The sequence below is a fragment of the Sporothrix schenckii genome, assembly GCF_000961545.1.
Source record: "Sporothrix schenckii 1099-18 chromosome Unknown Cont41, whole genome shotgun sequence".
In the NCBI taxonomy this organism is placed as follows: domain Eukaryota; kingdom Fungi; phylum Ascomycota; class Sordariomycetes; order Ophiostomatales; family Ophiostomataceae; genus Sporothrix; species Sporothrix schenckii.
In genome coordinates this window covers 3,816,643-3,836,220 of record NW_015971142.1, presented here as the reverse complement: position 1 = coordinate 3,836,220, position 19,578 = coordinate 3,816,643, and the positions used below count along the sequence as shown (strand labels likewise).

The following is a 19,578-nucleotide window of genomic DNA, read 5'->3' as shown; positions in this document are numbered from 1 at the left end:
CCTGAATTGCGTTTGTCCAGGTCTATGTTCCCCTAATGACCCCTTGTTGGGGGGGCTGTTCGACCTATGGAGTGGTTGGCGTTGGTGTGTGGTGGTTTCGAACACTGGGCTCTTTTGGGGTTTCTTCACACCAGCAGATCGAAGAAAGGGGGGGCTTGCGCTATTCTCGTCGCCTCGTTGGTTGGTCGTTAGATGCTGAAGGGGAGGGGGGGAGAGTGATGCTATGTTCTGGAAGTCCCCGTCCTCGTATTTTGGCGCGGCGCAGGTTGGCTAGTTTGCGCCGTATTAATGCAGGGTCTTGCGAAGTAATACGTGTTCGCACGAGCAATGGTGCAGTTGGAGAAGCGCGCGTTTGTCACGCTTGGGGTAGGATCGAGGCGAGAGTGGTTCAACGAGGTGTGAAAATATTGAGAAATGGATTGTGATGTGGGATTTTGCAAGATGTAGCTTCTTGGCCAGTTTTGCAGTTGCGCCTTCCTGCCTCGTTTTCTTTTGTCTGAGGATGTGAGGAAAGCTGATGCGACAGAATAAGAAAGTAGAAGGCGCCCCTGTGCTGGGAAAGGCAGGTGCAAGGGGCGGTTGGTGGTGGGCGGCTCAGAGGCTTAGCCCAGGGGAAGCCGAAAAATTGGTGGGAAGACAATTAGGTTTGCCCCCGAATGCGCTGCAGCTGTGGGCTAAATAAATCCTTTTACCTGCATCCTACAGACCTTTTCAGTGGGACGCCCTTGACCAAAGGTTCGCAGTTTGGCGAGGAAAATAAAACACGCAATGTACGCCTTTCCCCTTGCAGTCATGTTCACATCACCATATCGTCTACATTTGCCCAGCCCGATGCTCAGCACGCTGTGGCTGCAGATGTGTATCCCTATTCTCTTCTCAGTTCCAATGTGTCTTCGTCGCGTCAGAAGAGAAATAGCCGCAATAACTATGAACTGTAGTACGCCTCTCCACTGGCTTCAGGACATGGATGCTGTGTTCTGGTGTGTTGACTGCACCGTTCCAATGCGGTAACTGGGCGCGCCGTGCCGTTCTCTGGTTTTTCTAGATACTTCGGACTCTTAGTTGCGTTTCTTCAGGTGCGATCGTCCTTCGTCAGACATGGGCAGATGGGCATATGAGCGCGTGCCCGAACATCCTTTCCTGTTCGTCCATGTGGAAGTCGCTGTATTACAGTAATCACGGGCTCGCTATCGGCGCGTCGGCAACTTCGGCCATGACTTCTGGGAAGCGCATTAGGTGCATTCCGCCGCCTTTTCCTCCTTGTCATACCCTCCTCTTTCACCAGCTTTCTCCGCCTGTTGTGCTCAAAGTTACACATAGGGATGGCGGGTGGCCGGTCTGAAGCATCGTCAACACAGTGTCGACGTTGTTCTTTATTCTCTTTTCGATGGAGCCGTTTGCCAAGACCGGGTCGAGCATAGTTGTTGTTTGGCACCGCGTACGGAGTTACGCACGCAGACTTGGCCAGGCTCTTGGCCCATTGGCGACGGCGTTTTAGCACATGTTTCTCAGTCAACTTCTTGCGGTGGGAAAGTGCCTGGAGCCTCAGTGCTTCCTGCTACATTTTTTCCGAACCTCGTTTTGGTTTCAGGGCGCATGGGTCTCCACTCTTCCTCCAAGAAATCTCGACCCCTTGAAGGCCTCGCAAGCAAATCGCCCTGCCACCGAACCACCGTTCATCCTTTGTTCTTTCTGCATAGTCTACCCTGTCTACTTTGTTCCCCTGACTAGTTCCTGTCTTAGCAAGTTTTTAAACCATTTTTAGCGCAGGAGGAAGATCGCTTTCAAGAATGGCAAGCTCCTTTCGTCACCTTTGCTTTGGAACTGAATATCGCCTGTCTGTCTGTCTTGTGGTCGTCTCATCTCTTCTTTGCTTCACACAGATCCTTTCGAAAGCCAGACCCGCCAGAGAGCCGCTCTCAGCCCTCCCCTGCCCAAAACAACACTTGCTTGCTTGTTTGCCCAGGCCCGCTGTGGAACCTGTGGAGCCGTTCCACAGCTATCGCACCTGCCGCCCAAGAATGCCACCTCGAAATATGGAGTATTGTGCTGCAGTTGTACGAATGTACGGAATACACTTGACCACCACCACGAGAAGAATTACGCAACGTCACCCTCGACGCGTCTGTCCTTCCACTTTTCATTTTGAACCTCGTCCTTTGACTGTCACGTGTGTCGCGTTGTCCATTACTTCTTTCATACAGGTCTTTCTGACTCCGTCCCCTTCCTTCGCGGACTTGGCCATTTCTCGTATTCGCCGTGAAGTGCCTCCATCCTAAATCTTAACGTTTCTCTTTGCTCTTTTCCCCATCCCTTGCGGAGTCCTCGGGGCAAGCTGCGCCTCGTTGAAGGACGACGCTTTATCTCGCGATGTTGAGCACCCATGGACTGTTATGGCAAATTCATGAGGGTAATACGTGTCGAGCGTCCTTGGTCCCTACGGTCCAAGCTCTTTGGAGTACATAGTATTAACCCACAACGTAATAATGCAATAATACGGAGCAGTCTACAAACTAGTACCTGGTCGTTTCATCCCAGGAAACAATTAAAACGGGCTCGTTTGACGGTGCCTTACAGTATGCTCCACGGCAAGCACGGGTGTACCTGACTATTTCAAAAGCGCGTGTGTGCAGGGCAAGCCCCAGCCGCTTTTGTTTCTATTCTTTTCACCCGAGCCGGTTTGTTTCAAAAAATTTAAAGAAGAAACTGCAAACAAAGTTGCAGATAGGGCTAGGATGTACACACTATGTCCTTGTCCGAATTGCAAACAAAAGATTGGACTATGGATATTGCCCGCCGTCCGTACCACCGCTCGAAACCGATGTAGTGCAACAAGCGTTTACGCAAAAGAGAGCACGCGTTTATATCAAACCGTCAATTCTGCTACCATGGTAAGGAGACCCCTTTGCTAGCTTGATATCGCCGTTGCTCACCAGGAGAGAGAGATCGCTCCAAAACGGGGACATACTCATCACCCAAGAGGCAACACATATCCTTCTCAACAACACAAGGACATCGCAGTAAGGGGGTACGCGAGCAATTACCTAGACAAAAACTGCACAATAGATAACGCCGTCAAGATACGCCGTAACAGACACACACACACGACTTACATCATTCTTCTCTCAAGAGCTACCTCTTCTTTTCACCTTCATCCTGAAGCTCCGGAAACGCCCTGACAGCAGTTCCGTCCCCTCGTCGCCCCTTGTCTTGCAACGTAAGTAGGCAGTTGGCGTGCGCACTGTTTGCAACTGGAAATAGAAACTCTTTAAAATACACGATGCCGGCAAACGAAAACAAAAACGAGCATAACCGAAATCAAGCATGAAATGAAAATAGCGCATAAAGGCACGAAAGGAGTAGAGGCAGAAAGCAGACAGTACAGATGCAAAATCAATATTAAAACGGAGAGGGGCCGTATCGAACGTGTCATAGGACAAGAACGGAGGACTAGGTTCGTGCTTGTCACTGGCATGAGTGTGGCCGATCGCATGGGCGAGTCATTGGCGGCTTAAGATGTGGTATGTTGAAGAATGACTTGCGTCGAGTCGAGTCGGGTCGGTTCCGGTCCGTGTTGCTTGCGTAGAAAAAATAAATAAATCAAAGCTTACCTTGCTAAACTGATGACGAAAAGAGTCGTAGATGAGAAAAATGTTGCTGTGCTGCTTTATGTTGGTTAAGAAGAATGAGAAACGGATAGAATCATTACCAATTTGGCAACAGGGTATTATAAGGAGAAAATGGGTATGGGAGGTAGAAGGTGAAAGAAGAAAAAACAAAAGAGCGTCTTTGCGAAAATGTGCATTCAAGAGAATGGCGAAAAAAGTGGAAAGAGGACAACAAAGCCATAAATTGACTTCATTGGGTCGACAAACTTGGCGGAATATCTGGCGAAGGTATGGACTTCATATCATTTCGCGAGTATCCCTATCAGGGGTCGACATTCGCTGGTTGTTGTATCATGGCGTGTTGCCAGTCCGGACTCGTTTGACATCTACGGTGGAGTTAGCAATGGGTCGTGCTTGAGTACTGCGTGATCTGCTTCTAAATGGATGCTCACCTGGTAGGTCACCAAGCAGGGCATCGCCCGACTCATCCACGTCTCTCGTTCGCTTTCCTGAGGCTGCTGGGGAGGCATCTGTTGCGTCGGCAGGAGCCGTGTTCTTAATTTCTACATCCCAGTCGATCTCATCAGCGCCCGAGTCGACGACTGCGTGGGTCTCTTCTCCTGCAGGGCGGCTGTCCTCGTAGTCGATCTCATCATTGTCCAGGGTAGCTGTTGCACTTGTGTCAAGAGACGGTTCGAGATCATCGGCCTTGTTGCTAGTCTCCAAAGTTGCCGCCGACGTGGCCGCATCAATGTCGCCACCCAGGTCCAGAAAGTCGTCTTGGTGTTCCCGCCGGTCTTCATGACCCGCAGCGTCCACGGTCGCAACGTCCCGGTCATGGCTGACAATGTCGCCGTCGTCGTTGATATCTTCCAGAAGATCTAGGTCATCGCCCTGATCCAGTTTGGCCTCGTCGGCAGCAAGGCCATCAATAAGGTTGTCTTCCGCGTTTGCAAACTCAAACTCGTCTCCAACATCAGCATGCGGCGTGGGCAAGTCAGTCACACCTTCTGGGCCCAGATGGGCGCCGTCAACACTGTCGTCGACCTCTTCGTTGGTGTAATTGATGTAATCAATTTCCTCCGCGGCATCGGCATCCTCGTCGGCTGTTGGCGTGTCAAGTTCAGGCTGGGCAGCCTCCTTATCAGCGGCTTCGGCAAAGCTTTGGCTGGCAACGCTCTCAGCATCGTCGAAAGACCCTGCCATATCAATGTCGTCCGCGGCGTCTTCCTCGATGTCGTCTTCAATCTCTTCATCGTCGTCTTCCTCGACTATCTCGTCAACCTCACCATCTGGCGAGGAGTCGTCCGAGTCTGCTTCTGCCTCGCCGCTGTCATCCGAAGACTCATCTACACGAGTACTTGCCGACGGGAACGCGGAGAGGCCTTTGCCCGAGCCAGCACCGCCAACAAGGTCTTTCAAACGCAGTAGACAGTTAGGGCGAGTGCTCAACGTGATATGCACACCTTTCGTGGACTCTGAGTCATCATTCTTAACGAGCGTGTTGTGCAGAGCCAACAGATTGTGGAAGGTCACCTGGCTTAGCAGTGCCTCGGTCGTAGTCTTGAGAAAAAATTAGTATTCTGGCGAAATCAGGAGCAGTATCTAGGGATAGGGGCAAAACATACCTCTCCAAACTCGAGTCCCAGCTCATTGACTCGGATCAAAATCTCATCGCTGGCACGGACCCACGAGGAAATACTCGACCGGATAGTCTGCAAAAACCTGGAGAGAGGATAGTTCAGAGCCTCATAGTCTTCCAGATAGAACATGTCGGGGTCCTCAACACCGGGTGTCTTGAAAAGGGGGCAGACTTGGTCGCCCCATGTGACCATGACGTCAAAAGTTGACACTGGGTAGAAGTTCCGGAGAGCACCCAGACCCGAGTCTGAGTCGCTGTCCTCTTCATCGTTTTCATCACGGTTATAGTCCTGACCAGTACCGTCACTTTCGTCATGGTCGACCTCAGCATGCTGTCCACGGTTATCGTCGTTTTCATCTTCGTCTTCTTCTTCCTCGTCTTCTTCGTCTTCCTGTTTGGACTCGGCCATCTCTCCGTCTTCGTCATCCTCGTCATACTCGTGGGAGTCATCTCCTTCTTGTTCGTACTCTCCGTGGTCATTTCGGTCATGCTCACCATGACCCTCGTGCTCCTCGTGCTCCTCGTGCTCCTCGTGTTCTCCATGCTCTCCGTGCTCCCCCTCTCCGCCGTGGCTGTCGTCAGCGTCATCGAATCCGAAGTCAATATCGTTATGCTCGCGGTGTTTGCCACCAGTCTCATGGTGCTCTTGCGACTCCGAGACATCACCATCGTGGCTCTGTGCGGCATGGTGGTCACCGTTGTGACTGTCTTGTGTCGTTGTCGTAGCGTGGATTTCAGTGTCTTCGTAGTCGATCTCGTCGGCGGCGTCGTCGTTTGTAGGTGCGTTATTTTCTTGGTCGGCGCGGATGTTGTCTGCCTCTGCAGTGGCGATCTCTTCTGCGGCATCGTGGTGTGTCTCTTCCTCGTAGTTGATCTCATCCAAATCGGCTCCAATCTCAATCTTGGTCAAGTTCGATGTCGGGCCCTCGCCGTCATCTCGTTCCAGGTCGGCACCGCCGCCGAGGTCCAAGTCAAAGTCCTCGCCCGCGACATCCGTTGCCTTGACGTCAAGCGTGAGATCCACTTCCTCGGCGATGGCCAGAGTCGGCCCATCCAATGATAGTTCTGTCATAGCGTCTCTATGTTCGAATAAAGGTCGCTATTTGAGATGGCAAATAGTGTGTTATCCTCGCGTTCCGACAGACGTGGTCGTCAGGGGTGGTGCTAAGTTGCAGTGAGGTGAAACCAACGCCACTTTATCATATCTTGCTCAAGTCTCGAGACGAAACTGACATGTATCTTGCTGCCTGTCAAAGAGGCTCCAATGTATCAGATCAAAGGGGACGCTTGATGCCCTGGCTAGGTTACCGAGATGGGGGGACTGCCTTGTGGCGGGAGGCAAAGGATGACGAAGATGAATGAAGAAGCCAGCAAACGCAATGTAAATCGAATGATAGTAAGAAGATGCCTCGTGCAGGCGTAGAACAGGTCGAAAGTGAATGTTATGAAGTAAGGAGGGGTCTGGAAGAGTGGAAGGGTATAGGAGTGAAGAGCTCCTGGATCGTTGGCCGTTATAGAAAGAACAAGAGTAGAAAGGGTGTCCTGGCCTCAGAACGGTGCGGCTGCCTTTCGCAGGTTTGGGATAAATTTCACGAAGAAAGCGCGACCATGAGCGGGCGTGTAGCGCTTGCCGCACATGGACTAGCGTATTTCATCTCCTTCCCCTCCCAAGAGCTGTTGGCTGAGAGCACAGCCTGGTGCCCGCTGAGCACTGTGCTGTGCGCACGGACCAAGACGTTTGCGAAGGGGACAACTAATGTGAAAATGGTGCCCCCTAATGAGAGAGGGGCGGATTGGCGATTTGGGCACCTCGCCGACCGACTTCACGACCTCTCGCTCGAACAACATTGCTTTGTGCCTCTTCACGTCCCTATATCGCGGATCCAACGACGACCAGTCCTCCACGATTCAACAACAAGCTTCAACATGGTACGAAGGATCCAGTCGAACCCACAGACCAGAGCAAATGGCCGTCCGCGACCGCCTCTTTGGCATCTGTCTTTCCCTATGATAGCTCCTTTCACATGTGCAACCTATGGCTAACCGACGATGCCTTGGACGCTCTGCGTAGGTTGTCCTCGCCGCGTCCATCTGCACCCGAGGCGGTAAAGCCGTGCTCTCGCGTCTCTTCCGCGAGATGCCCCGGTCCCGCGTCGAAGCGCTGCTTGCCTCCTTTCCCAAGCTTGCCGACAGCGGCACCCAGCACACCACCGTTGAGCAGGACAACGTCCGCTTCGTCTACCAGCCCCTCGATGAGCTTTACATGGTTCTTATCACGAACCTCCAGTCCAACATCCTGCAGGACATCGACTCGCTGCACCTCTTCGCACAGGTGGTGACGGGGCTGTGCAAGTCGCTCGACGAGCGCGAGATCACGCGCAATGCGTTCGAGCTGCTGAGCGCGTTCGACGAGCTGGTGACGCAGGGCTACCGCGAAAACCTGACCATGAGCCAGATCAAGACGTTTATGGAGATGGAGAGTCACGAGGAACGCATACAGGAGATTATTGCTCGTGTATGTAGACCGCCACGGTCGTGGCTTTGGTTCACCGTTGACCCTCTACACTGGACATCGTCACTAACCAACTGACCCGTTGAACAGAACAAGGAACTAGAAGCCACAGAAGAGCGCAAGCGGAAAGCGAAGCAGCTGGAGATGCAGCGCAAGGAGTCTGCACGGCGGGGCATCAGCAGCGCGCCGCGCACACCTGTGTACCCGACATACACACCGCCAGTGCAGACCACGACGGAGACCTACGACTCCTACGAAGCGGAGAAGAAGAAGAACAGGTGTGCTTCCAATGGCTAAAAATCAGGGCGTGTGTGTTTTGCAACGGACGATGGCTTACTTTACATGTCTCTTTCTAGACCAGCAACTACCCTCAAGGGCAAGGGCATGCAGCTCGGCAAAAAGTCCAAGACGACCGACATGTACGAGCGGGTTCGTGGCGAACTTGGCCCCGAGGCCGATACGCTCGTAGCTGCCCCTGCGCCGGCCGCTACCCCTGCAGCAGACCACACCGCCAGCCGTGCGTCGACAACGCTGGACCGCGACGCCATTCACATTGTGGTCAACGAGTCGGTCAACGCCAAAATCACACGGGACGGTGTCGTGAACTCGCTGGCCATTAGCGGCGACCTCAACCTGCGCGTGTCGGATGCCAGTCTCACCAAGGTCAAGCTGAACCTTGACGCGCAACCGACACACGGCGCTCAGTTCCGGACGCACCCCAACGTCGACAAGAACCTGTTCAACTCGTCCAGGATCATCCAGATGAGCAACACCGCCAAGGGCTTCCCCGTCAACCAGTCGGTCGGTGTGCTGCGGTGGCGGGCGTCGCCCAAGGTGGACGATACGGCGGCTCTGCCCATCAGCTTCACGGTGTGGGTGAACAAAGACGGCGACGGTAACTGCACCCTGACGGTGGAGTACGAGCTGACGGGTGGCGATGCACTGGACGACGTCGTGGTGTCGATCCCGTTCGCAGTCGAGCCCACGGTGTCGAGCTTTGACGCGACATATGAAGTCGCCGGCGACAGCATCGAGTGGCAGGTGGGCTCGGTGGACGAGAACAACGCTTCGGGCTCGTTTGAGTTTGACGCACAGACGGACGACGAGAACGATTTCTTCCCCATGCAGGTCCGCTTCTCCAAGTCGACGCCGTTCGTTTCTGTCGATGTGAGTTTTACCTGCGTTTCCTCTCCGACGTTATTTTTGTTACGTACGTTACATGTTTCTTACTGACTATCTTAGGTGACTTCGGTCGAACTGGTTGAGATGGATGAGGAGGTGGCGTTCTCCAAGGACGTCAAGTGCACGGCGGATAACTACTCGATCGAGTAGACGTAAGCGAACGCAACGTGCAAGGTCGATACGGCATCTGGGAAACCAAGACAAGCCGGTTGCCACGGCTTACAAATATGAGTTTATAGACACGGACTGGCCGAAAGGTCATCTGATGGGGCCGGTGGTAAACCAAAAAGGAAGCTCTAGCTTATTCTTTGATATGTGTTTTTGTTGGCTGTTTTCAGTGGTTTTGTTTTTCATAATACAGGGTCCCATTCCGTTTTTTTTTCTCTCCGGGAACAGAAAAGAAAAGAATTTTTATCCCTCGTCCAAACCCAGCTCCTTGTTGCCAGGCGTCAGCGTGTGGTCAACGTCAAAGCCTTGTTGGCCGCCTTTTTGTCTTCTTGGCAACATAACGGCCAGCGGCATCGCAGCATGATGTCACATGGCAACGTAACTTGTAGCCACCTGTGCATCATGCCATTCCGGATCTGTCCAAAACAGGCGAACGCGAGTAAAAGGCACAAAATAAGCGAAATACGACTAGACGAAGACAAATGCCGGCCGTTTCTCGTAAGCTATGCGCTTTTTTCATATGAGAAATGGCTCTGGAATCGTAAAGATGCCGAGACTTTCGGACTCGGCAATCTCGAGTGCCGGGTTATTAGTGCCATTGACTCATGGCTATGCCATTTTCGCGCGCGGTCCGTTGGTGTATCACAAAGCGGAGCGGGTCAGCTAGTTCGGCCGTACATTAACACGTGACAGCTCTCGGAAGCTTAAGAAGCCGAACGATCGCCGCCCTCATATTGACGACTGCTCAGTTGGTTTTTTGGTTGTTCAAGCTCTGCGACAAGTTCAAGTACATTGTCATAATCTCACCATCAAACTATTGCTGCATTGATCAATCATCACCACCATGGCCTCCAACCAAGCGAAAGTCATTCTTCACTGGTACGAATTGCTCTATCTTTTTCGGTGCCTTTCCGCAGCTTCGTTGGACCTACATGTGCCTTCCAAAAGCTTTTGTCGTGTATCAATCTCGACAGTGCATATACTAATACAGATGCTTCTTCTCCAGGCTCGACGGCTCTCGCGCCCAGCGTATCCTCTGGCTCATGCGTACGTGCAATGCCACAAAACAGCATCCTCATGCTCTCCCAGGAACACGTCCTTAATTACACGTGATACTGACCACTCTGTCGCCACAGACGAGCTGAAGGTGCCGCATGAGCTCAAGATCTACCACCGCGAGAAAACGGCGTTTGCTCCTCCGGAACTCGCCAAAATCCACCCTCTCGGCAAGTCGCCAGTAATCACTGTGATCCCGCCTGCGAGCGCCGGTGCCGATGCGAAGGAGCTGGTTCTTGCTGAAAGCGGCTTCATCATCGACTACCTCTGCGAGCACTGGGGCCACAACTCGTCCCTTGTGCCCAAGAAGTGGAAGGACGGCCAGGAGGGTGCCGTCGGCGGCGAGACGGCCGCGTGGCTGCGGTACCAGTACCTCCTGTACTTTGCCGAGGGCTCGCTGATGCCCTTCCTCGTCTTCTCCCTCGTGACATCCAGTAAGCGGGCAAATACGTTGGCGTGTGATGCATCTGGATGAGCCTTGCTAACCCAACAGACCTTCGCGGGCCCCAGGTGCCGTGGCTGATCCGGCCCATCTCCAGCGCCATTGCCAACAAGATCAACAACGTCTTCATCGAGCCCAATGTGCGCAAGAATATCGAGCTGCTCGAGTCGTACCTGACCACGCCACCGGCTGAAGGTGACGGCACCGGCTACATCTGCGGCGACCGCTTGACCGCCGCCGACATCATGCTAAGTTACCCACTCTTTGGCGTGCGAGAACGCGCTGGTGGGTTCACCATTGACGGCAAGTCCTTCCAGGAAAGATTCCCCAAGACGATGGAGTACCTTGGCCGGCTGGAGAATGAGCCGGGATACCTCCAGTCAGTCGAGACGATTAAGAAGCTGGAGGGCAAGTTCAAGGTCCTTCCGGATTCGATGTAAGTGGTCGATGATAAGGACGGTGCGGAGCTTGTATGAGGTCTATACTTGGTATAGACATCGGTGTTTTTGCTTTACCAATCTTTACTTTTCCCTTTCTTTAATAGTAGATATCGTATCGTTTGTTCGTAATACCATTCTAAATACCATGGTTTTCAAACTCCGCTGGTTTTCTCCATGACCGTCGGTTGGTGAGACGCAAGGCTCTGAAAAGCTGCGTGCTGACAATACGGCTGTGCTGCGGTCCCCACTCCACTGATTGCATGACGTAAGTTCCTGCAGAATTAGACAGGCACAGGGCTTTCGGACTGGAAACGAATTTACTTCAGCAACTGTTGAGGCAGGAACAGATTGGTTTTGAAGTCGCTGTTCAGAACTCAAGGTAAGTGCGAACGTCACAACACTTCACTTCTTTCTGTGAACAAAAACACAGTCGATATTGATACACCATAACTGTGAAGGCGGGTATCACTTCTTGTACTCAACAGAACAGGAAGAAAATGTCTTCGTGGGGGTAAGAAAGTGTATCTGACGTTGCATTGGCTGTTCCTCTATTTTCAATTCCGCGTATGCAAAAGTGCAGCGCAGGTCAGCTCCCAGGGGTTGAACGCTCCTTCCTTCCTTTTCCCTTCCTCCTTCCTTCCTTCTCAAATCAGACGAAACGAAGGATGAGAGTGATTTCAGGAAGGAACAATGTGCCAATCGAGCCTGCCAATTGCAACAATGGGTCGGACCAGAACACAAGTTGGGAAACCAGATGAAATCCTCCTTATTTCGGGCCAACAAGCGATACTACTGTGATGTTTCCAACAGCAACATATCCCTCCTTCGACCCCCCATGCGTCTCTCTTAGTCTCAGTTGTTCACCACAACTCACTGTTCAATCTCGGCCGCCCGACCGTTGTATCCAACCTGTGCCCGGTTGTTACAGCCCAGCAGCCACCCTGCCCAATTGCTGTTCAACACTCGTGTTTTTCGGATTCGTATTTCGCGTTCCAGTCCCCAATCCAGGAAGGATGCTAAAGGATGCTGGTTTCCATCACCGCCACTGCACTGACACCAGGCTAGCTTCGGGCGACTTTTCGCCTTTCTTGGCCGGCGACGGAGCATCTTTCTCAGTTTGGTCCCTGCCTTGCTCTTCTTGGCTCGCGTGCCCACCCTGCGATTCAGTGCCCTCATAACAGCCATATAACAAGGACATGCAAATGATTTGAGTACCTGCTGGTCAATTGTTGCCTTCAATCGACCGCCACCAACGGTGGGTAAGGCACTAAGCCTTGCTGTTTGTACGGACGCATCTTCCACCGTTTCCTTACGTCGTCGAAAGCTCTAATTTGCTGCTGTGACAAGACACTCTTTTGAAAAAACCAGTCAGCACTTAATTCGGTCTCCAGATAGTGCTGTCATCCTTCGTCACAGCCGAGTGAGATTCCGGGGGATGCTTATTGTCGCATGTGAGAATTGGGTTCCTTATTGAATATCAACATTATTCCTTCCTTTTATCTCGACTAGCTCCTCATATCTTGGCAATGTTTTCCTCCTTCCTTTTTACGACTGTCTTCTCATTTTCTCTCTTCCTATCTTTCTGGTTCTCAATTCCTTCTCACTATTAGTCTACATTCACAACGGCTCGTGGTTCCCTTTGTTCCCCCTTCGCGCTTATTCGCCCAGTTTAACTCAGCCAACGCCCAAGTGGCCCCTACAGCATCGTCCCATCCCGTCTCTTTGTGCCCTGTCAAGGGAATTCTTATCTCTTTATGTCCCCTGGCCTTGTCAAGCCCACAAGAATCACCACTCACGAAGTCACGCTAGCTCTCCTTGTGGTGTTTCCACGCAGACTATTACAGACACAAATAAGGCTACTGCCAGCGGATCGTGGGTATTTGCCCCCGGAAGTGTCGGCAGAGCTTTATTTATTTTCCTCTGCCTGCTTTATTAAGTTGTTCAGGTTCAGATCATTTTTGCCCTCTTCACAAATTCGACATCTCTCCATCAAACCAACCAATTATTGCATGCCAATTGAGGCTCTTCCCGCTGTTCCTGAGCTTTTGAGCCGCATGCTTGGCCCAAGCCTGTGCCGTTTCTAGTGACATACTTTTTGTACAGCAAAACGACCATACCATACAGCTACTCGCAACTCCCAAACTCGAGGCCCGATTGCATGGTATCTCGAGTACACCTACTCGGACATCATGCAAAATAGCACATCCAATCCACAGGCACCTGCAGGTGGTCCTCATTCAACCACGATGACAACTATGGATTCCGCATCGGGGCTTGGCGTCCCAGACGCACCGGCAGCGCCCAGATCGTCTGAAGCGCCGGCTCCGACGACGGCACGTGCGCTTATCCTCGACACGTCTCCGGACACATTGGCCGACGATGCCAGCATATACGGCGTGGAAGATGATGCCCAGTCGTTTATGCAACCAACAATGAGCCCAATAGCCACGCGGCTGTCCCTGCCGCGGACACCGGCCGCCGAAAAAGCCATGGCCATGGATGATATTATTAATGCCAATATCGGTGCAGGCTTCAGCGACCCATACAAGCCGGCCGTGTCCTCACGACTCCATAGCGCAACCATATCGACTCCACCCTCGGCCCCGGCTCCGGCGGCACCGCCTCTTGCACCGGCCCATGAATCCAAGCCGAGCGCCATGTTGTCTGTTTTCCAGTCCGGCACACGCCATGGCCGTTCGTCATCCGTGGGATCTGATGCTCTTAAGCGCTTATCAAAAGCCCTACCTTCCATGCCCTCGATTGCTTCGCTTTCCTTCCCCAGCAAAAGCTCTTTCCTGCCCAGTCTGAGCACGCCCTCTTTCTTTTCCTCCTCAAATGCTGGCAACAACAGTACCACATCCTCAGTACAGAACTTGCCGCCCTCCTCTTGGAAGATCTCACCACAAGACTCCCCAACACGGGCAAGTGACCACAACCAGGCAGGGGTCCAGCGGACACTTAAGACGTCCGACCCAGACCCGAACTCTCGCCCTCGAACCTCGCATATGGCCACAGTTACCACGTCCCAGACCAATTCGCCTGCTGGTGACTTATCGGATACAATTTCTGGGCGGCTGCCGCTGAACCGGCCGCCGTCTGTTGCCTCGAAGCGCTCCTATGTCTTGCGCCGGTCGACGTCCGACGACTCTCTCTTGTACCACACCCTCTCACGAGTACCGTCGCATGGCGACGAGGCACAATTTGTACATATTCGTGAACAAGTCAACTCTCGCATGAAGGCCATCATGGACAGCTTTGACAGGCCGACGTTTAAAATGCCCCAGCTGCCCAGCTTCTTTCCCGACGCCAAGCACACCACAGCCCTTGTGCCACGCGAGCCGGCATCGCCTCTAGACGCTGCCCTCGAGGATCTCACCGGCGACATTGTTGTTCTTGGCGGCTATCGTGGCTCCATTCTTCGTTCTGCAGAGCCGCCACACCGTCAACTATGGGTGCCTGTCAAGGTCGGTCTCAATATCCGCAAAGTCAACATGGAAGTCGGCCTGGACCCGGAGGACGAGGAGAACATGCCGCAAACCATTTTCCCGTCGGGTATGCTCAAACACATTGGTCCCGTTGACATCTCACGCCGCCTGTTCAAGAAGCTGCGGGAGAGCGAAAACGCACGCAAGGGAACTCTGCGGGTCCACGACTACGGCTACGACTGGCGGCTAAGCCCGCACCGTCTTTCTAAACAGCTTATTGCCTTCCTGGAGTCGCTTCCCTGCAACCAGCCCGGCGCCAAGCCGGGCAGTCGTGGGGCCGTCGTCATCGCCCACAGCTTGGGCGGCCTTATTACGCGCCACGCCGTCAATCAGCGGCCTGATCTGTTTGGAGGCGTTATCTTCGCCGGCACGCCGCAGCGCTGCATCAACATCCTCGGTCCGCTACGCAACGGCGACGCTGTGCTGCTAAACGAAAAGGTCCTCACGGCGCAGGTCAACTTCACGCTGCGCACAACCTTTGTCTTTTTGCCCGAAGACGGGTTTTGCTTTGTCAACAGCAACGACGCGTCCGAGGAATACCGCGTCAACTTTTATGACATCAAAGAGTGGATGCGCTACCGCTGGTCACCCTGCGTTGCTCCAGCCGCACTGCCAGCCTTCCAGTCTCTCATGGGGAGCGGCAGCGGCATAGGCCTCAACCTTGGCTTGGATGGCAGTGGCCACGACTCCAGCCTGAGCAACAAGCGCAGCAGCACAAACTTTGGACGTGCCTTGACCGCTGCAGCAGCAGCAACAGCAAGCTTGGCCAAAGATCGCCTCAACGCGCCCCAGATGGACGCGGAGGGTGTCGTTGCCGACGATAACGCGGCAGAATCGTCGCACATGGTACTGCCTCCCGGACTGGCAACCACCTCGGGTGCTTCTGCAACCAACGAAGCTCTCGATGTCGCCTTTACCACAACCTCCTCGGCGCCCCCAACGCCACCTGCCGACCCCCAGCAGGCCCGTGCCGTCGCCTACCTGATCCGCACACTGGCCGAGACGAAGCAGTTCCGTGCCGAGATGGCTCACCGTCCCGAACACACGGCCGCCAACGTCTACCCACCCATGGCCGTGATCTACGGTAAGGGCACACCCACGGTCTACGCGGCGCGCGTCGGCAGCCGTGCCGCCATTGCCTGCGCAGACGCATACGATGACCTTGTGTTCCGGACCGGCGATGGCGTCGTCCTGGCACGCGAAGCCCAGCTGCCGCCCGGGTACCACTACGTGCGCGACGGCTACGTCAGCACCGACCGCGGCCATGTGGGGATGCTGGGTGACCTCAATGCCGTAGGCAAGGCACTTGCGGCCGTTGTACGAGGCCGCCAAAAGGGCATCGGCCACGGTCTTGAGCGGACTCACTCGAAAGTGACCGACCAGGTGTCCGATCTGCCGTCCGGTCATGTGCACCAGAACCTGCAAACACCAGCTCCCTTGCCCACAATAACAACCACTGCACCCACGGCTGTGGGCACGGCATCTTTTTCTCAGACTGTCAGCACAAGTATTGAGGCGACATCCTAGAGTCTGGCCGTCTTTTTTACGGTCGTTTTGTTAAATATCATTTGGTTTTTGCGCCTTGATTTTTGTACATACATATTGCGACTGCTTATCATTTTACGAAGGGACGAAAATGATATATCAGAAGCCCTATTTTTTGTCATCATTGGAAACAGATACCTTTTGAGATTACCGTTACTACATGACTTCATGCATTGTTGTATATATCGGAGAATTAGTTTTGGTTGTTGAATCTGCATTCCATACATGAACCCTGACCTTGACCGTGTCCCCAGTTCATCTCCCCAAACCCAATCCCTGTCATTATCCCGTACCCGTATTCATTAAACCATTGTGGCGATGTACCAACCTAATAAGCAAAACAGGAAAACAAAAACGAAATCACATAATCTACCGCCGCGACCGACGGCTACTGCACGCTGCAGAAGGCACACCAGTCGACCTGCAATCGCGAGAGTTGCTCCTTCGCAAAGGGACATTGCCTCCGCGCTGGTCGGCACAAAATTCACATGCGGACGGAGCGGCAGTGCTACTGCTGCTTCTGTTCTGGCAGCACATCACCGTCGACAGAGCCTTGTGCTTGGCCAGCTTTTGCTGCTTGTCGGGAGACTGGCTTGACGTTTTCGGCTCGCAGCATGCCTTGCCGTCCAACTGCACGCCGCGACTGCGCGTTGTCACTGCTGTCGGTCACCAAGATGCGCCACCGTGGCGGCGTCCAGTCCGGTGCGGCGGCGCAGACACGGCGCAGGGCAGTGCGCATGTGGAGGGCCAGGTGGCTCGTGGCCGCGGCGGCCGGACGTTCCGTGCCGGCGTTGGGGTCGGTTGTAGCGGATTCCGCCTCCACCACCGTGGCACCGACACGCCCCACCAGATTCTCCTCGAGTGGCACCACAAAGAGCTCGCGCAAATTCGGCAGCCGTGTGCGCAGCTGGTGCAGCACATCGACTGCGAGGTTGGTCGACGCTGGCGACGTCGATGACGACAAAGGCGACAAGGACGACGCGGTCAAAGCGGACGAAGAGGGCAATCTTTGCCGGTCCAGAATCCCCTCACTCAGGGCGACCCGCTCCACCAGTGTCAGCTCCTCTGGATCTGCCAGCACAAGCAGTGTGCGCAACTGCGCCTCGGCGGCCATGTAGCCGTCGCGGGGGCCAAAGTACAAGATGTCGCGCTCAGGGTCGAAGTAGACGTGTCCCGGTTGGCGGGCGATGCCAAACATGCGGGCATAGCGGCGCAAGGCTTCGACGCGGGACTCGTGGCACACATGAAGGTTTGGCGGGAGCGGCGCCGGGGAGGTGCACCAGCAGGGCGGGGAGGAGGTTGTGGACGGAGGTGGCGGTACAGACTGTGGCGGTGGCGGCGGTGGTGGTGGCGGTGACGGCGAAGGTGATTGCAACGGGGAGGTTAAGCGCAACGGGGATGGCGATGATGACGACGACGCGGGGGACGAGCAAGCGGGACTGCAGGCAGTGCAATCATCCAATGCGTGGCCGCGCCGTCTTGGTGACAGGGACGATGAGGACGGCGAGGACGAAGACGGCGAGGGCAATGGTGTCTTGGCACCGCAGCGCACAGAAACGATGCGCGGTGCAGGCAGGCTGTATTCCCAAATCTTGAGCCGCAGCTCTGGTGGTAGTTGGGAGAACCGTGGCTGGTTGGGAGCAGATGTTAGCCAAACAAAAAACTCCATGGTACATTCTACCTGTCCGCACTTGGCAAACGTACAAATGTTTGAGTCTGTGTTGGACACTGTGCTTCGTCTTGCCGCATTGTCCTTCCGCAACTTGCCATAGCTTTGTATGACGGGTGGTCTATTGTACTGGAAGGGCTCGACCGGTCATGTACCGTCTATTTGCCGATTTGTAGGCAATCTTGAAGTGCTCAGGCAATATCAAATCAAAGTGGCCGAAGTACTGGATGAATAGACACAGAAAACGCCAAAGTGTACAAAGGACGCTTGAGCTTTTAATATACTCGTAGAAATGTAGGTGAGGCCCGTTTTATGGACAAGGTGAGATCAATTCTGACACCAGAAATGTACGTACTCAAGAGATAAATAAATCACTAAATTATATATATATAGAATGTTCAAGACTGATGCAAATGGCCAAAGTTGGGTAACACACAGACCGGGCCAGGAACTGCAAGCAGTTAGAGTGCGGCGGAGAAAATACACGGAGATGCATAAGCTGTAGGAAAGATAATGTTACCGAGACTGACGACTAATGACTGACTGACAGAAAACAGAAGACAGAAGAAGGCCGTGCGCGGATGCCCGTAGGACAATGCAAGGTTAGCAGGATGCTCTTCTTCGGCATCCCAGTGGTTGCTGATTTGGACAGTTTTATTCGAGCTCAAGCCAGAGACAGACACAGTCGGGAAGTCCCTTCTGGAGGGGAGAGAGAGAAAGTGTATGTACAATAGTATGTGACGGACAATAGACTAGAAAAAAAAAAGTGAGGATATAGCGAGGAGAGGACAAGGAAAGGTTTCCAGGGGACAGGGGCGGCATGTCGGTCAGAGAATGGCTATGGCAGACGTGTACAACCTGAGAATAGGTAGAGGAGTACAGTCGTCTGTAAATGCGAGCAAGACCGAAGATGCTCGTCGCGATCCCTCGATCCCTACGTCAAAGGAGGGTATGGTAGGATCGACGAATGAAAAAGAACAACATACAAGAGATGTGAAAGGCTTGAGGGCGCAACATGAGAACTGCCCCTTTTGTCGGCTCCGGGACGCTTGGGTCGGGAAAGCAAATGTGTGCAACGCAACTTGAGTAACCTATCGCATCTGACGGGCTTTGTTCCATTGTTGTCGACGGTTTTCTTGATATCTTTGGTTATCGTCTTCGTTGTATTGCTGTGTGGGCAGTACCGTCCATCCCAGCACAACAAGATAATGGTCAGCGAATGATGGAGGCAATGGTGCTGGAGGAATAAAACTCAAACACTCTGCAGACACTGCAATATACCATAGCAGCAGACAGGGATGGTGCAATAAACCTAAACAGAATTAATCAAGCATGCAGGACCCGGGACGGCGTCTCGGGAAAAACTGAGGGAACACGCGGTGGGAAAGGGGAGGGATGAGGAATGGCGTGAGAAGGGAGCGGAAGGAGTACAGAGGGGGTTGTGAGCAGGGGTAATGTCATGATGTTGAGAAAGACGAGGCCTTGGGGGCAGCGAAAAGTGAGCAAGAAAATACTGAAGAAAGGACCAAAAACAGACATGTTTGAAAATTCGTGGCGCATGGAACCTCCCGAGAAGTCGTTTCTCGCAAAGGACGATGTGATTGACCTCCACTCTTCTGGTCGCCGCAATGTGATTTCGGAATCAAAATACAATACGGACGAGACTGAAAAGAGCACGAGAGGATGTCCCGAGTCATCGCGGCTCTCAGTCCTATCCGCCGCTCAAAACCACAACCACCACCACACGTCCCATCACATACGTTGCACATTGTACTTTCTCCCTTTCTGGGCCACATCCACGCTGCCACACGCTTTCCAGTCCCAGAGAC

The 19,578-nt window shown here is 53.5% G+C and overlaps 5 protein-coding genes across 5 annotated transcripts; 3 read left to right on the top strand and 2 right to left on the bottom strand.

Moving 5' to 3' along the window:
• Nucleotides 1-3,959: 3,959 nt before the first annotated feature.
• SPSK_07101 (uncharacterized protein) lies at nucleotides 3,960-6,322 on the bottom strand (the record flags this gene model as incomplete). The annotated part of the gene is made up of 3 exons (XM_016733769.1): nucleotides 3,960-3,994; nucleotides 4,061-5,171; nucleotides 5,237-6,322. The coding sequence occupies 3 exons, from the start codon at nucleotides 6,320-6,322 to the stop codon at nucleotides 3,960-3,962; spliced, it is 2,232 nt and encodes a 743-aa protein (XP_016591535.1).
• A 332-nt stretch (nucleotides 6,323-6,654) lies between these two features.
• Nucleotides 6,655-9,094, top strand: SPSK_10760 (coatomer subunit delta; the record flags this gene model as incomplete). Its single annotated transcript, XM_016737047.1, has 5 exons — nucleotides 6,655-7,179; nucleotides 7,322-7,765; nucleotides 7,853-8,040; nucleotides 8,119-8,929; nucleotides 9,005-9,094. The coding sequence occupies 5 exons, from the start codon at nucleotides 6,655-6,657 to the stop codon at nucleotides 9,092-9,094; spliced, it is 2,058 nt and encodes a 685-aa protein (XP_016591534.1).
• Nucleotides 9,095-9,956: 862 nt separating this feature from the next.
• On the top strand, nucleotides 9,957-11,050 carry SPSK_07700 (glutathione S-transferase; the record flags this gene model as incomplete). The annotated part of the gene is made up of 4 exons (XM_016734357.1): nucleotides 9,957-9,991; nucleotides 10,119-10,159; nucleotides 10,249-10,602; nucleotides 10,662-11,050. The coding sequence occupies 4 exons, from the start codon at nucleotides 9,957-9,959 to the stop codon at nucleotides 11,048-11,050; spliced, it is 819 nt and encodes a 272-aa protein (XP_016591533.1).
• A 2,246-nt stretch (nucleotides 11,051-13,296) lies between these two features.
• Nucleotides 13,297-16,062, top strand: SPSK_07017 (uncharacterized protein; the record flags this gene model as incomplete). Its single annotated transcript, XM_016733687.1, has 1 exon — nucleotides 13,297-16,062. One exon carries the CDS (start codon nucleotides 13,297-13,299, stop codon nucleotides 16,060-16,062), a length of 2,766 nt encoding a protein of 921 aa, XP_016591532.1.
• Nucleotides 16,063-16,588: 526 nt separating this feature from the next.
• On the bottom strand, nucleotides 16,589-17,749 carry SPSK_07663 (uncharacterized protein; the record flags this gene model as incomplete). The annotated part of the gene is made up of 1 exon (XM_016734321.1): nucleotides 16,589-17,749. One exon carries the CDS (start codon nucleotides 17,747-17,749, stop codon nucleotides 16,589-16,591), a length of 1,161 nt encoding a protein of 386 aa, XP_016591531.1.
• Between the last annotated feature and the right edge of the window lie 1,829 nt (nucleotides 17,750-19,578).